We start from the raw sequence: 14,369 nt of genomic DNA on the forward strand, positions 1-14,369 counted from the left end.
AATAAAATAGATCCTTTATATAACATAGACGATTACGCTAAAGAAGTTAAGTTTAGATTAGAATAAGCCTATAAAAGAGCAAGAATAATGCTCGACAAAAAAAAAAAACTAAGAATAAAGAAAATTATGATAAAAAGGCTATAGATTTCGAATTACAAATAGGAGATAAAGTTCTATTAAAAAACGAAACTGGCCATAAATTGGACCCAGTATATTTAGGGCCCTATAAAATAGTTAGAATAGAAGACAGGGATAACTACGTAATTGAAAATGGGAAATTAAAAAAAAACCCGGCTTGATCAACTGAAAAAAAACTACATTTTACATTTCAATTTCAAATTTTATATAAAAAAAAAGAGAAAGTTTAATTAAAGTAATTCTTCTCAATATTACAATTTTAAATTTGAAAACCTTTAAAAACAATAAATTAAAATAATTCCACTACATTACGTTATTTTCAAAAGGAGGGAGATGTAATATGCACATATGTCATATATATCGAGTGTACACTGTGATTACCACAATAAACAAAAACAAACTCAAGTGAGCGCGTAACATGATCGGCCACTTGTGAATTCGGCTAAGTCAGCATATGCACGCTGACCGCCAGTGCCCTATGCATAAGTGCATAATACTCTCTCTCACTCTAAAGTATTTACGTAAGACAAAGCATGCATGTCCATTGTCACCTAAGCATAAGTATATACATATAAGAAATATATAATGCAGCCGCGCCGCTGCCGGCTCAACCGGCAGCGCAGTGCGCGCTGAACTTATGTACTTAGGGTAAGAGAACATTTTAATAATAAAAGATTATTATAAAACGTAAATCCAAACTGCACTGACGTGCAAGACTTTTCATTGAACTTCAACTTACAACCTAACAGCTCGAAGATACAACAACCTAACATCTCGATATACAACAACACATACTTAATTTCGTAGTTTGTAAAATTTTTCACTCGGTACTATCCCCGTGTTCCGAACCGTACGATAGACGGCAGCGCTCATCGGTCGGTTGGGCGGGAGGTGGGTTGCACGTCAAGCAACGGGAGTCACGCGAAAGTTCAAGCCTTCTTCGGCGCATAAATAATAATGAGCTATAAATAAGTATGCTACATGAATTCACTCCCCTAATAAGTTGTTAGATAATAAAACCAATGAAGGCAGTAGAATTTTAATTTGAATGCGCGGGCGTGCCTTAACCAGGGGAACACTACCATGACGAAACACGACCAACGGATTACCAAGAACGGCCTCACTGTCCCCAGCCGAAGGGGTATATAAGGATGACCGGTTTCTTAGGAAAGATCACTTCGGCAGTCAACCGTGATCAGTTCAGATCAGCTGTGTAAACTGCTGGCGACAGCGATAGTCACTTATTGGCCAGCCTAGTGCTGGGTCTTATAAATTTCCCGTGGTCCTACCGAGACGACATCTCCAATTGGCACCAGCCCGAGCTGCGTCTGTTGTAGCGGCTCTACGGATCTCTACATTCTCTCCTGTAGCGGGTCTTCGGATCTCTACACACATCATCTCTCAAACAAATATCGGTAGGACTGTTCAATACTGAACACAGGATCACAGATAAATTTGAGTACCGAACGCATCAATGCTATCACTAAAGCATAAAAATGCCGGCATTGGCATTTGAAGCATTGTAGGTAATTCAAAAACTAGTGAAGCACTTGTGAACATATTGTGAAGTAACAACACGGGGAGTACACCCAACGAATGGAGGCATTTGTACTATATCTTATTATAGAAGATTAATCAGCCCAACGAATATATCTTGCAAATACGGAGGTGCTAAGAAACTATGAGTTTGCAAACTCGAGTTTTAACAAGCCAAGAAGAATCGACATGTTAATTAGGGCAGAGCTAAACAATACGATGTTACTTCCAGAGCAGAAACTCACAACAGCGAAAGATCCAATTTTGCAGAACACGAAGTCCGGATGCATCGTAGCAGCTAGGGTAAACTTCAACGGTAACACTTCTACCATATGCGCAATATATTCCATCCAATAAACTAACGATCTAATTGAAATATTTAAAGGTTAGAAAACTTTGACACAAACGAAATGCATCGAACCCCAGTATAGGTGCACTGCGAAGACCATTTTATAGAAATACGTGGTATTTTAAAGATGCAACTGCCAAGCCTACTCTAACGCCCACAAACCAAGGAAAACTGTGGTGTTTATAATATTATAATGTCTTTCTTCGTTTGTCCTTGTATGAAATTGCCTTGTCAATATCTATCGATTTACCAAAGTTTTTCTTTAAATCGGAAAATTATTCCGCTATTTATTGAGACTTGTAGGTTATAAGGCCTCACATGGCCAGTGACGTCACCATCAGTTAGTAAAACTGTTTTTTTTTGACAAAAGGTGGCGTTTTGTCGATTTCCACTGGCAAAATGAATACTTTAAAATAGAATAAAACAGTAACGAACGATAATAATATTGATAGATATAGATTTTTTTTAAATAACTCGTAAATTATATTTAAACATAACTTTAATATTAATATTTGTTAGATTTGGTTTGTCATAAGATCAACCTCTGTTCACCGTGTGTGAAGCAGCCCATCCAAAGGCGAGCATGTTGTGCTCGCCGAAATTTTTCTCGTTGATGGTATTGTTCGTCGTCAAATTTCGTGTTCGCCAACATGAAATTGAAATCATTCTATTTTGTCCATGCTCGCAACAACATGCTCACCAATGGATGGCAACGTTGTCAAGAACATCATTTGTGAGATCGTTTCCTAGAGAGATGACGTGTTTGTGCAGCGCAAAATGAGCCAAAAACTTCTGCAAGAATATATTTTTTGTCTGCAAAATGAGCCTGCTATGTGGAATGCAAAATGCGAGGCGAGCAAATATTTATTGCCATCAGTGCAATTACAGTGCCGCTAGCGTCGTCCGCTGACATGTTGACTGCTTGAAAATTTGCCGACAAATGATGTTCGTGGATGGCCATGTGTGTATGTCATACACATCGTGGCTCAATTTGCTGCCAACCTATTTATTATAAAAATTACAGGTATCGGATAGTTTATTTGTTTATGAATCTGCTATATCAACGTAATCACCAACAACAAAAAATAACTGCATTTCATATTCAGCGTGGCTTAAGACACTGTTGTCGCAAGGATCTTTTTATTTATGCTCGTCACTTAATAGGACGACTTTTGCATAATAACTTCCTCCATTCCTTATACCAGTATTACCCGCAAAACAAATAATAAATATTAATAGAAAATAGAAGAATTTTACGTTTTCTTGACTTAAAAATTATGTCAATTATTAACTTATAATTATTTGCCTTTACTTCTTGAAATTGTTTACTTAAGATCTTGGAAATTTCACATTTCTTATATTTTGTTTGCACTTTTATTTAAATTTGATTTCCAACCTGCACCAATCGTCCTGAGAACTATACATTATTGTTTAAGATGCATTCTTATGGCCATTCTCCGCCGCTTTATTCTGTAAGCTTGGACAATTTGAATTTTTAGTATCACAAACCAATTTCTGCTGTTGTTTTTGAGACTGCTCTAAACGTACCTTGTACGTATAAAGGGTCTGTAATGGCACATGGAGAAGCTCAATAATTTGAGTAAAGTCTACCACTGCAAAAATAAATAATTAATGTTTAAGCAATTGTTCCAAATAGTTACAACCATTTTTACCGTCATCTGCAGTTATGTATCCGTGTCGAATAAGAAAATCAATAACCACCGGCGCTGAAGTTGTTTTGAAATCTGTAGTAAAAACTCGCTCCACACACTCCTTGGCAGGGAGAAGCTCGAACGCCTGCACCTCTCCATCTGCATTTTGTGGAACGAATTCGAGCGGTAACTCTAAGTCAAATACATATTCGGTGTTAGGAAATAGGCCTTGTCGGCTTTCAAAATAAAATGATACACAGCCCGCGGACACCAAATTCTTCACAAGATCACTCGGAATTGATGCCTCCTCAGCAGCTTCCTTAATGGCTGTCTCCTTAATGCCAAATCCTACAGAAAGACCACCCCCTACCATATTGTCCCACTTTCCAGGCCACGTCTCTTTTGTATTTGATCGCTGCTGTAGCCAAATGCATAACCCAAGAGTTGGATGCCTAACGTAACCGTTGATATCGACGCCATACTTCCGCACACCAAAGAGCGGGGTTGCCGCTCGTTCCATTTTTAGTAGAGCCCTACAATCGGACTTCACCTCAAAGTATTCATCCCTCCATCCCTGTAAGGCAGGAAATAATCCCTCAGTGCGTAGAACTCGCAATACCTTTTCTAGTTGCTCGGACCGCTCGTTGTAGTCACGGAACGCAGGATTCAATTCAACCAAACCCTGTAGTTATTAAGTATGAAATTTTAAGTTGAATTCTTAATATATATTACACTCACCTGTTTAGTTTGCTCACAATCACGGATGGAAAATACTTCGGGGTACTTCACGAGATGCTTAAGAACATCTGACTTTATTAGACCAACTTGCTGACCCTCAACCACAAATGGACGACTGTCACATTTATGAAAACCTGTGTTGAAATAAGAAATGTTTATTATTTAAGTATTCTTAAATAAATTCTTACAAATTCAGTTTTTAATGTTAAAACATAAACTGCTAACGAATTTTCCGAAAAACTGTTTTCACAAAGGAATTTATTTACATTTTTTCTTTGCTTTCAAAAAACAACACTATATAAGAAGTAAAATTTCAATCTAAAAAATTAACTTTTAGTTAAAATTTCAAGCAGTTTTTTATAAAAAATAAAAAATACTGTACATTAAATTTAAAGTGCTATTTTTAAAAGCTAAGTAAAACAACACTTTAGTCGAACTAGTGGAAATTAACTGTATTAGTAACTGATGGTGACGTCACTGGCCATACGAGGCCTTATAACCTACAAGTATTCATAAATAGCGGAATAATGTTCCGATTTAAAGAAAAATTTTGGTAAATCGATAGATATTGACAAGGTAATTTCATACAAGGTCTAACAAAGAAAGACATTATAATATTATAAACACCACAGTTTTCCTTGGGTTGTGTGCGTTAGAGTAGGCGTGGCTGTTGCATATTTCTATAAAATGGTCTTCGCAGTGCTCCTGTACTGGGGTTCGATGCATTTCACGATGCATATTTCACGATATTATACTAATAATTTTTGTGCGTAAAAAATGACTTTTTTGCGTTATTAAGGAAATTATCTAGTATTTAAGTTAAAACTTGTTAAGTTTATGTTTAAAATATATGCTCGAAATGTATATCTTTCATTCGAGATATTACGTTTTAATTTCCGTTACGTATTTCTCGAGATATTAGTGAATAATTTTCCAACTCATGGGTTTACGAATAAATTATGTACCGACTGTAGATCCGAGTGAATTAGTATAGATGCAAGGGAAAGTTAGTTTTGTGCTAAATAGATTAGTAACAAAACTAGAGCTATGTCATGCAGTGCATAAGTGGCTATTTGGGGTTTTAGGCCATTTGGGTAATTGCTTTGCATTTAGAGCCGTTAAGTCCCCGGGGATGAAGCTTAGAATACGGCAGACAGTGAATTTTTAAAAAAGAATTCATTGCGTTCTACCAGTGAGGCAACAGCGGGCAACAGCGGATCCGATAAGTTTTCCCAAAAGAAGGCTGTGATTTACGAAGACAAATGCTTTACTCAAATCAGTGTAAATGAGATCTCTGTTTTGAGGAGAGTATTAATTTATGCCATCTCTTTTTAGAAATATTTTATAATCTATAGTTTCACAAAAAAGCGTCGCCGTGAACAATGCAAAAGAAAAAAGCTGAGAGATTTTATTTTCTATTTGAGCAGCGCTGTGACTGCATTTTTACAACGATGAAGAATAAAATGCAATGAAACGAGCCGAGCGAACAGCGACTCGCGAGATCTTATATCGTCTTGTCTGCAAATAAAATAGATAATTCAGCACACAGCGATGCTGACCAAATTGTAAACTATGATTTTAGATGGCTGCCCCCGACATATTCTGAAGAGCTATACTTCCAAGCGAAGTATGTAGAAGTATCGTTGCCCGCTTGCAGAGTCCAGAGCTTGTGCGGATCACCACAACTTGATCGACGCTCATCAAATTGTAAACCATGATTTAAGATGACTGCTCCCGACATACTCTGAAGAGCCATATTTCCAAGTATCGTTGCCCCCTTGCACAGTCCAGAGCATCATCTCCGGAGACGGTGCTTTCGAGGCGGTACCCGTAAGGGGGTAGGTTGTCCCCCTTCATGAGGACTACGCTGCCTAGCTGTATTCGTCTTGTATACCCTCTCTACATCTGGTAGCTGAAACAATGACTAAACGTGTGCCTGGAAATGTAACAATTTATTATCAAAACGTAAAATCAATAGATCTAATTCCCTGTCACAATTCCTCTCAGTGGGTTCCAAGGATCAAATTGTGTCCAACGCTGCGCCATCAAAGCAGGAACGAAGATGCTGGAATTTTTCTACATTTGACAAGTCCTCGTTTGTTCCCACCACCGTGTTGAACATAGCGTAGGGGTCCGACCAATCGATGTATGCTCCACCAAACCGCGGAAGCTTAAATTCCGGTAGGCTTCGAATTGCTTTTGAAGGCGGCACTGATGCCATGCAATTCATTAGAATTTGCCATGGATTATTTTTCTCGGCAGATTCTCCCTTTCGTTTCATAGTACGCGGTGGCTTCTTATGCGCGCGTCGGATTGCATCTCCTCGATTACTAGCTGTTCAAGGTTAAGTTGGGAGCAGTCAAAGTCGGACTTCATTTTCTCGACTAGCTCTAACCGCACCAACAATTCAATTTTATCGAATTTGGCCAACTGATCGTCACTCAAGAATGTATTTAACGCTGCAAGTTGACGCGCCACGGAGCTTGACTTTGCCCGATAAAAGACTTCGTTATCTGGGGGACGTTCCACAAGCTCTAGCTTAACTTATAACCGAAATTAAGTAACGCTCGGCGTTGCGTAATAGTTTTCGAACTGTACAGCAGCCAATGCTGGCTGTAGCCTTGATTTGCAGGACTATGCGAATACCGTGCAATCAAACCGTATTGAGTTTATGTGGTTGACCTTTACCACAGTATTGTTGCTTAAAATTTGTATACCAATATACGAGTATAATAATTTCTTAATTGTCACACGCATTCACGATCACGTTGGGGTCATCAAATGTTTTGAGGAGGGCATTAATTTATCCCACCTTTGTTTTTATAAATATTTTATAATCTGTGAATACACAAATAAGCGGTGCCGTCAACGGTGTAAAAGAAAAAGGCTGATAGATTTTATTTGCTTATCTCGGCTTGTCTGCAGATAAAATAGATACTTCAGCTTACAGTGATGTTGACCAAATTGTAAACCATGATTTCGGTATTAACAAGATGGCTGCTCTCGACAATCCGTTAGAAGTTTTTTGGAAACCACTGAGCACGAAAAATGTTAGATCAGAAGGTAAGGTGTGGTAGTCCGTTGTTTCATAAATCCATGTTGTCATGAAGATATGACAGATCTACACTGGTGGTGCAAGTGAGGAATAATAAGTGATTCTTTCCAGAGAGTTGGAAACGTGAACGATTCCCATGAAAGGTTAAACATTTTCAAAAGAGGTTTGGCCAGGGTAGACGAACAGTACCACACAGCCCGGTACCACGCCTGGAGGCGGCGAAATTACCGGCTTCAAGTTCTGGAGATCCTTTATGATTCCACATTCCGACAAGGTGGGTCGGAAATGAGATTGGACCGGGAGATATTATAACTGTAAGTCTGTGGGGTTGCTATCAAAGGTGAGTAGTTGGTTTGAAAAAACTGAGGAAAAAGATTGGCAATGTCCTGATCCGTACTTGCAGTAGATTTTCCAAACGATAGCAAAGACGAAAAGGATCTAGGCTTACGCTTGGTGCTAACGAAACTACAGTACTTTTTCGGGTCCAGATCTGAATAGTCCTTCTAATACTCTATAATCTTATACCATATAAGACGCATAACTTAATTTTTTTTTTTAAGTCAACTTGATATTTTTTAGTTCAGTGAGGTGCCTTGTATACCAAAGGGGTTTTTCCGCCACAGCTGGATACTGCATCGGAACACAACGATAAAAAATAGGTTAATTGTACTATAAAATATGTCTCAGATTGACGACATATCGGTACATGCTTTTAAATCGGACCAGTCAGAAACAGAAATACAGTTACTAATGTTTGTAAAATCGGTTTAACGAAAACATCGATTTTTCCTATCAGCGTAATTGTTCTTAGGATTAATAAATAGTCCCGTTTTGATCACAAGATCTAATGTGGGATGATAAGGATCTTCAGAGAAGAAGCACAGATGTAGTCCACTATTTGTTTCCCATTAACCAAAGCTTTTTGTATGTATTAGAACTATTAGAGCAAAAAAGTTGGGATAAAGTATGCATACTCTTGAGATCCCAGCACATACCCGTGGTATTATCCCGCCGCATTTCTAATGCGTATAAGCCGCGGAAACTGTGGCGTCAATAATATTATACTGAATGCCTTGGATTAACTTTGTATATCATTTTTTGTTAGTATCTATCGATTTACCAAAGGTTTTTTTCAAATCGAAACATTATTTCGCCATGTGTAAAGAAAGGAAGGATATAAGGCCTCACATGGACAGTCACGTCACCATTAGTTGGTAAACACGCTATTTTAACAAAATTTGGCGCTTTGTCCATTTCCACTAGCAAAATAAATACTTTAAATACTTTGTCTAATGACACCACCATCTTACAACTTCAAAAGAGTCCCCATTACTCTATCAGGGAACAAGACCAAACTGTTATAAAACATATGATAAACTTAAACTATTAGTACCGCATGTACGCATGTGTAAGGAGGGGAGCGGGACCTAATAAAGCTTTTTCACTTAAGTGCATTCGGGCTCCGTTCTTCCTCTCAAAATAGTTGCTGTGCCTACTCTCGGATTAAGTACATGTAAGACCGATAATTCAGCATTCACATTATTTTTTTCAGTGATGCTGGGCAAAAACAAGCAGTGATTATAATTTAAACTAAGTGACTGCTCCCGACATGCTTCCACCGTTAGAAAAGCCATACTTCCAAGCGAAGTGGTTTCAAGGGGCACGACTTGTTTGCAAGTTTTGCGTCCAAAACGGTCTACTTAGAGTTAATGTCTGACCCCACCACTGATGCGTTTTATTGGTTTTTGAAAGGTTCGTGAGTCGCCGCGTGATTCTGGAGGTGTGATGCAACAACGCAACCAATTCCATTGGCGAAGACCGTCATCTAAAAGGGGTTCCGAGCCCATATGTAGGAGCAGTAGGGCCCGTAGTAGGGCAGTCTACAAGCATTCTCATCTAAAAACGAATCTAGTTTACGTTCCCAGAGCACCTCGATTTGGTGGTTTATGGACTATAGGAAATGTTGCAACTTTTCCTGGCCAAAAACCATTTTTTGAAGGTTAACAAGGGGAAACGCTATAGTCGAGTGCCGCGACTATAAGATACCCGTTACTGTTTTACCCAATTTTAAAATATTAATTTTGCTATTCACAAGGAAATTTACAAGGCGCCACCTATTGTCATAGGAAGTATGTTGAGTATGCTTACGGTGACGTCACTGCCCATGTGAGGGCTTATAACCTTAATTTCTTTATAAATAGCGAAATAATGTTCCGATTTGAAAAATCTTTGATAAATCGATAGATATTAACAGAAATAAGTTATACAAGGTCAAACGAAGGCAATCATAATAATTTTATAGACGCCACAGTTTTTCGCGGTTTGTGGGCGTTAGAGTAGGCGTGGCCGGATGCAACTTTGTGGCAAGTTGCAGGGGCATCTCTTAAATACGTGTTTCTAAGCAAAATTTTGTAGCTCTTATGGTTTTTGAGATTTTTGCATTTTTGGTTTATCGGGTTTTGTGGTCGTTAGAGTGGGCGTGTCTTGAACGGAAAAAACTATTCGCATTGGGAGCATCATAAAAACCTACATGCTTTATTTGAACTTTCTATTTATTATAGTTACCGAGATATCAGCTTTTCTAGAAAATCTGAAAATCGTCTTTTGAGCCTTGTGGGCGTATGGGTGGGTGCGGCCGGATGGTAGTACCACTATTAGATGCGCTGGCATCTAAAGATTATACTTTTTGAATTTCACCTTTCTAGCTCCAATAGTTCCTGAGATTTCAGCAATTTTAGTTTTTTGCGATTTGTGGGCGTTGGAGTGGGCGTGGCACGATGGTGTAATAAACTGGCGCTGTCCCGGGACCTCAAGAATCTTCATGGTTAATCTCAACTTTGAATCTCTTATAGTTCCTGAGATCTCAGCGTTCATACGGACGGACGGACGGACATACGGACATGGCTCAATCGACTTCGCTATTGATCCTGATCAACAATATATATACTTTAAAGGGTCGCAAACGCTTCCTTCTATCTGTTACATACTTTTCAACGAATGTAGTATACCTTTTTACTCTACGAGTAACGGGTATAAAAATAAGTGCAAATTGTGCTCATGCAAAACAGTTTAAGACACCCGAAACACTGAAAACAGTTGAAGACACCCGAAACTCTCATCCCGAAACATGAGTGTTTCAAATAAATTCTTGTTTGCTTTTATGTGTTTCGGGTGTCTGTGCAATAGAATCGTCATCAAGCCATCTACCAGCTACTCGCAGGACGATTAGCGAAATAAAGATCCGAAATAAAAAATCTTTGGTAAATCGATAGAAATTGACAAAAATATGTTATACGAAGCTATCCGTTTATTGCAGGACAGGAATACATATCATAAGTCAATCGCCCTGCGAGTAGCAGGCAAATGGTTTGATGATGACACGAAAAGTCCTAAAATATTGGACTTTCTGAAGGGGCTATATTCATGTAAAATAATTGGGACTTCCTTCCTTCCTTTCATGTAAAATTATTCGATCAATCCTCAATGACATGCTCATGCAAAACAGTTGAAGAAACCCGAAACACTTATTCCGAAACATGAGCGTTTCGAATAGTACCCTTTTTTGCTTTAAGTGTTTCGGGTGTCTGGGTAAATAGTTTAGGCTTATGAGCACATTTTACAAATTACAAGTATAAGGCAACCACCCTTACCACCCAACCACCCTCTAAGTGCCGAAAACCCACAAATGATTCGGGTTCACTTATTTTTTGGGTGTACCCTTGCCGTTACTGCTTAAGCGTTTTGGCATATTTTGAATATTTTTTTTTGATGTATTTGGGGTTAATTTCTCCAACTTTAAAGTTGAAAAACCTAGTATTAATGTTATCCACTGTAAGTGTTATGTACATATGTATGTACCAGAGTGTGATCGGCACCCTAAAATAAGAGTGGATGTTTTGCACAGCTCTATTCGAATGTGCACTTGCCACTGAGATGAGTTGTAGACACCCGAAACATTCCGATCAGTTGAAGACACCCGAATCACTCATACCGAAACATGGATGTTTTAGACACTCCCTTCTTTTGCTATAAGTGTTTTAGGTGTCTGTGCAATAGAATCATGTGCATAGAATTGAGTGGGTGACAAAAAACAAATACACAAAACACCCAGAGCGATCTGCGCGTTCGGGTGTGTTGCTCTTTTCTTGCTGTTCGTGAGTGCGACAAACACTCGAAATGTATAAGTGTGATTCGGGTGCCGAAAAAAGACACCCTTGACGTTCTCTGGTATATACAGTGGATCCAAGCTTATTGCGTGCAAGAAAAAATCGAAGTTTATATTTGATACTGCACTAAACCAGCAGAGATATCAAAAAAAATTTAAACGCAGTAATGTTAAGAATGTCGCATATAATTAAAATAATAACAAAGTTTTTTCTAATTTAAAAAACAAAAGAATTTTTCATACAAAAACTAAAAAATAGGGCAATTCTGACGCACAAGCTTATTTCGTGCAAGCACTTTAATGGTAAATAACTCTAAACTACGACTTTTAAATCCATTTTTTTTCTTAATACTAGTAAAACTATATTAACAAAAGCATATTTATAAGTTTTCGAGGCTGGGGGCACCCAAAAATTACGGATTAACGAGGATTTTCAAACTGTGGCGCCACGAACAACTATTGAGCAAAGCGAATTAGTCCTTAAACATTTTAAGGATGGGAAAACACAGGAAATGGTTGCCGCAAGCCCTAGTACAAGCCCATACATAACCCTAACGCTTTTTTGCGAAAATCGGGTGCCAGATAAGAGCCGTGATGCACCGAACAACATTTTTAATGACCAGGAGGAGAGACGTATTGTCCGAAAAGTGAAGGAAAACCCCAAGCTTTGCACCAAATTTTCTTTCAAAATAGTTAAATATTTATTGGCATCCACGATTCCGTCAATAAAAACACACTTTCCGACGCCGGACACAGTCATACATGCCCAAACTATAGCATGACCACCGACGTGCTTAGCCGCTGCTTTTTTGTTTTTTGAATGTAGCTCTGTATTGGGACGCCGCCAAACATATTTCCTCCCATGGGACCCAAATATATTACATTTGGATTCGTCCACAAATATAACGTCGTTCCAGACCAAAATCGGACGAGTTTCAAGTTCCTTGGCGAATTTGACGCGTGCCAACTTATTTTTAGCACTAACGAAGGTCTTATTTCTACAAACTCAACCATTAAAGTGGTGGTTATGCTTAGTGCTCCGAACTGTACCTGGGCAATATTTTATGCCAATTTCGTACTCAATCTCCGCAACTATTTTAGGACCCGATACCTTGGGGTTTTTCTTCACTTTTCGGACAATACGTCTCTCCTCTTGGTCATTAAAAATTTTATTCGGTGCATCACGGCCCTTTTCTGCCACCCAATTTTCGCAAAAAAGCGTTAGGGTTATGTATGGGCTTGTACTAGGGCTTGAGGCAACCATTTCCTAGGTTTTCCCATCCTTAAAATGTTTAAGGACTAATTCGCTTTGCTCAATAGTTGTTCGTGGCGCCATAGTTTGAAAATCCTCGTTAATCCGTAATTTTTGGGTGCCCCCAGCCTCGAAAACTTATAAATATGCTTTTGTTAATATAGTTTTAGTAGTATTAAGAAAAAAAATGGATTTAAAAGTCGTAGTTTAGAGGTATTTACCATTAAAGTGCTTGCACGAAATAAGCTTGTGCGTCAGAATTGTCCTATTTTTTAGTTTTTGTATGAAAAATTCTTTTGTTTTTTTAAATAAGAAAAAACTTTTGTTATTATTTTAATAATATGCGACATTCTTAGCATTACTGCGTTTAACTGCTGGTTTAGTAGCAGTATCAAATATAAACTTCGATTTTTTCTTGCACGAAATAAGCTTGGATCCACTGTACATACATATGTTATCCAGTATTTTTATTATAATTACATATATAAGCAATACACAACAGGCTTCCATAATGTAAGCAAAAGAAGAAATCTATGGATATTTTTTAAATGCATGTGTGTGTACATATGTATCTAGAATATTTCACATCTTTAATGCTTAAATACAGTCCAGAGGCCGACACCCGATTCTGGATTTAAACGTAATGTGTACGTTTTCTTACCTGTAAGATAGAAGTTGTTAAACTTTTGCGCCAGGATCAGCAGCCGTGATAGCTTGACGTCGGTTGAAGACATTTAACCAGAGTTCCGATTTTATGCCAACTTAATGACTCTGAGCACCTATTAAATTTTTCCACTTCTACTTGTTTATTTATATAATGAAATAACACACACTTGAATTGATATTTAGCCGACAAAACTCTAAAATGAGAATAGCTGATACAAGCCGCCGAGTGAACGTAATTGATCACACCGCCGAAACCTTCTTGTAGCACTTAACGAGAACAGCTGCTGCCTGACAGTGGTGATGTATTGGTATTCGATTGTCTACAGCTGCATTTTGCCCTGTAAGTTTACGCATATGTAATGTATATCTGTCATTCTGTTTTGAAATGTGCAGGTGTATTTCATTAATATTACCTTCAAAATATTATATTTTCTATATATTTTTTTCACCATAAGCGCCTTCACCGCGGAATAGCCTTAAAAATTACAACAAAATATAAAACCAATTTTGTTCTTCGTCAAATGCATTTATTTTCGGGTTTGACTACTATTACATAAATGAAGCTGTGGTTGGAGCTATCATATTCTATCGATATAAATCGATGATTCTTGTTCACACTGTATCCAATAAATATCTAAAGTAAAAGCTGGATGCGTTTTCGTACATCTCAAAATTGACACGACAGATAACTAATTCACAATTTATAACTTCAAAATCTGCAGATTGTGTTAATTAATATGACTATGCTTTTGTCAAATAAATAAAGTCTTTCAGAAGCAAAAAATAAACGAAAACTAGTGAGTTTTTTAATCACTTGT

At 37.9% G+C, this 14,369-nt stretch overlaps 1 protein-coding gene across 1 annotated transcript; it reads right to left on the minus strand.

Annotated features, from left to right (window-relative positions):
• Positions 1–3,274: 3,274 nt before the first annotated feature.
• On the minus strand, positions 3,275–14,131 carry LOC108115350 (nudix hydrolase 20, chloroplastic). Its single transcript, XM_017226775.2, has 5 exons — positions 13,965–14,131; positions 13,547–13,889; positions 4,414–4,547; positions 3,697–4,357; positions 3,275–3,636 (listed from the first exon to the last, which is right to left on the minus strand). Exons 2-5 carry the CDS (start codon positions 13,617–13,619, stop codon positions 3,455–3,457), a joined length of 1,050 nt encoding a protein of 349 aa, XP_017082264.1. The 5' UTR covers positions 13,620–13,889; positions 13,965–14,131; the 3' UTR covers positions 3,275–3,454.
• Positions 14,132–14,369: the final 238 nt, after the last annotated feature.

This window comes from Drosophila eugracilis, unplaced genomic scaffold (assembly GCF_018153835.1).
Source record: "Drosophila eugracilis isolate 14026-0451.02 unplaced genomic scaffold, ASM1815383v1 contig_239, whole genome shotgun sequence".
NCBI lineage: Eukaryota > Metazoa > Arthropoda > Insecta > Diptera > Drosophilidae > Drosophila > Drosophila eugracilis.

Coding starts and splice junctions, on each gene's coding strand:
- LOC108115350 (XM_017226775.2), bottom strand. CDS start 13,619: ATGTCTTCAACCGACGTCAAGCTATCACGGCTGCTGATCCTGGCGCAA. Junction 4,548..13,546: donor TAACAACTTCTATCTTACAG/GTAAGAAAACGT, acceptor ATTTCAACACAG/GTTTTCATAAATGTGACAGT. Junction 4,358..4,413: donor ATTGTGAGCAAACTAAACAG/GTGAGTGTAATA, acceptor TAATAACTACAG/GGTTTGGTTGAATTGAATCC.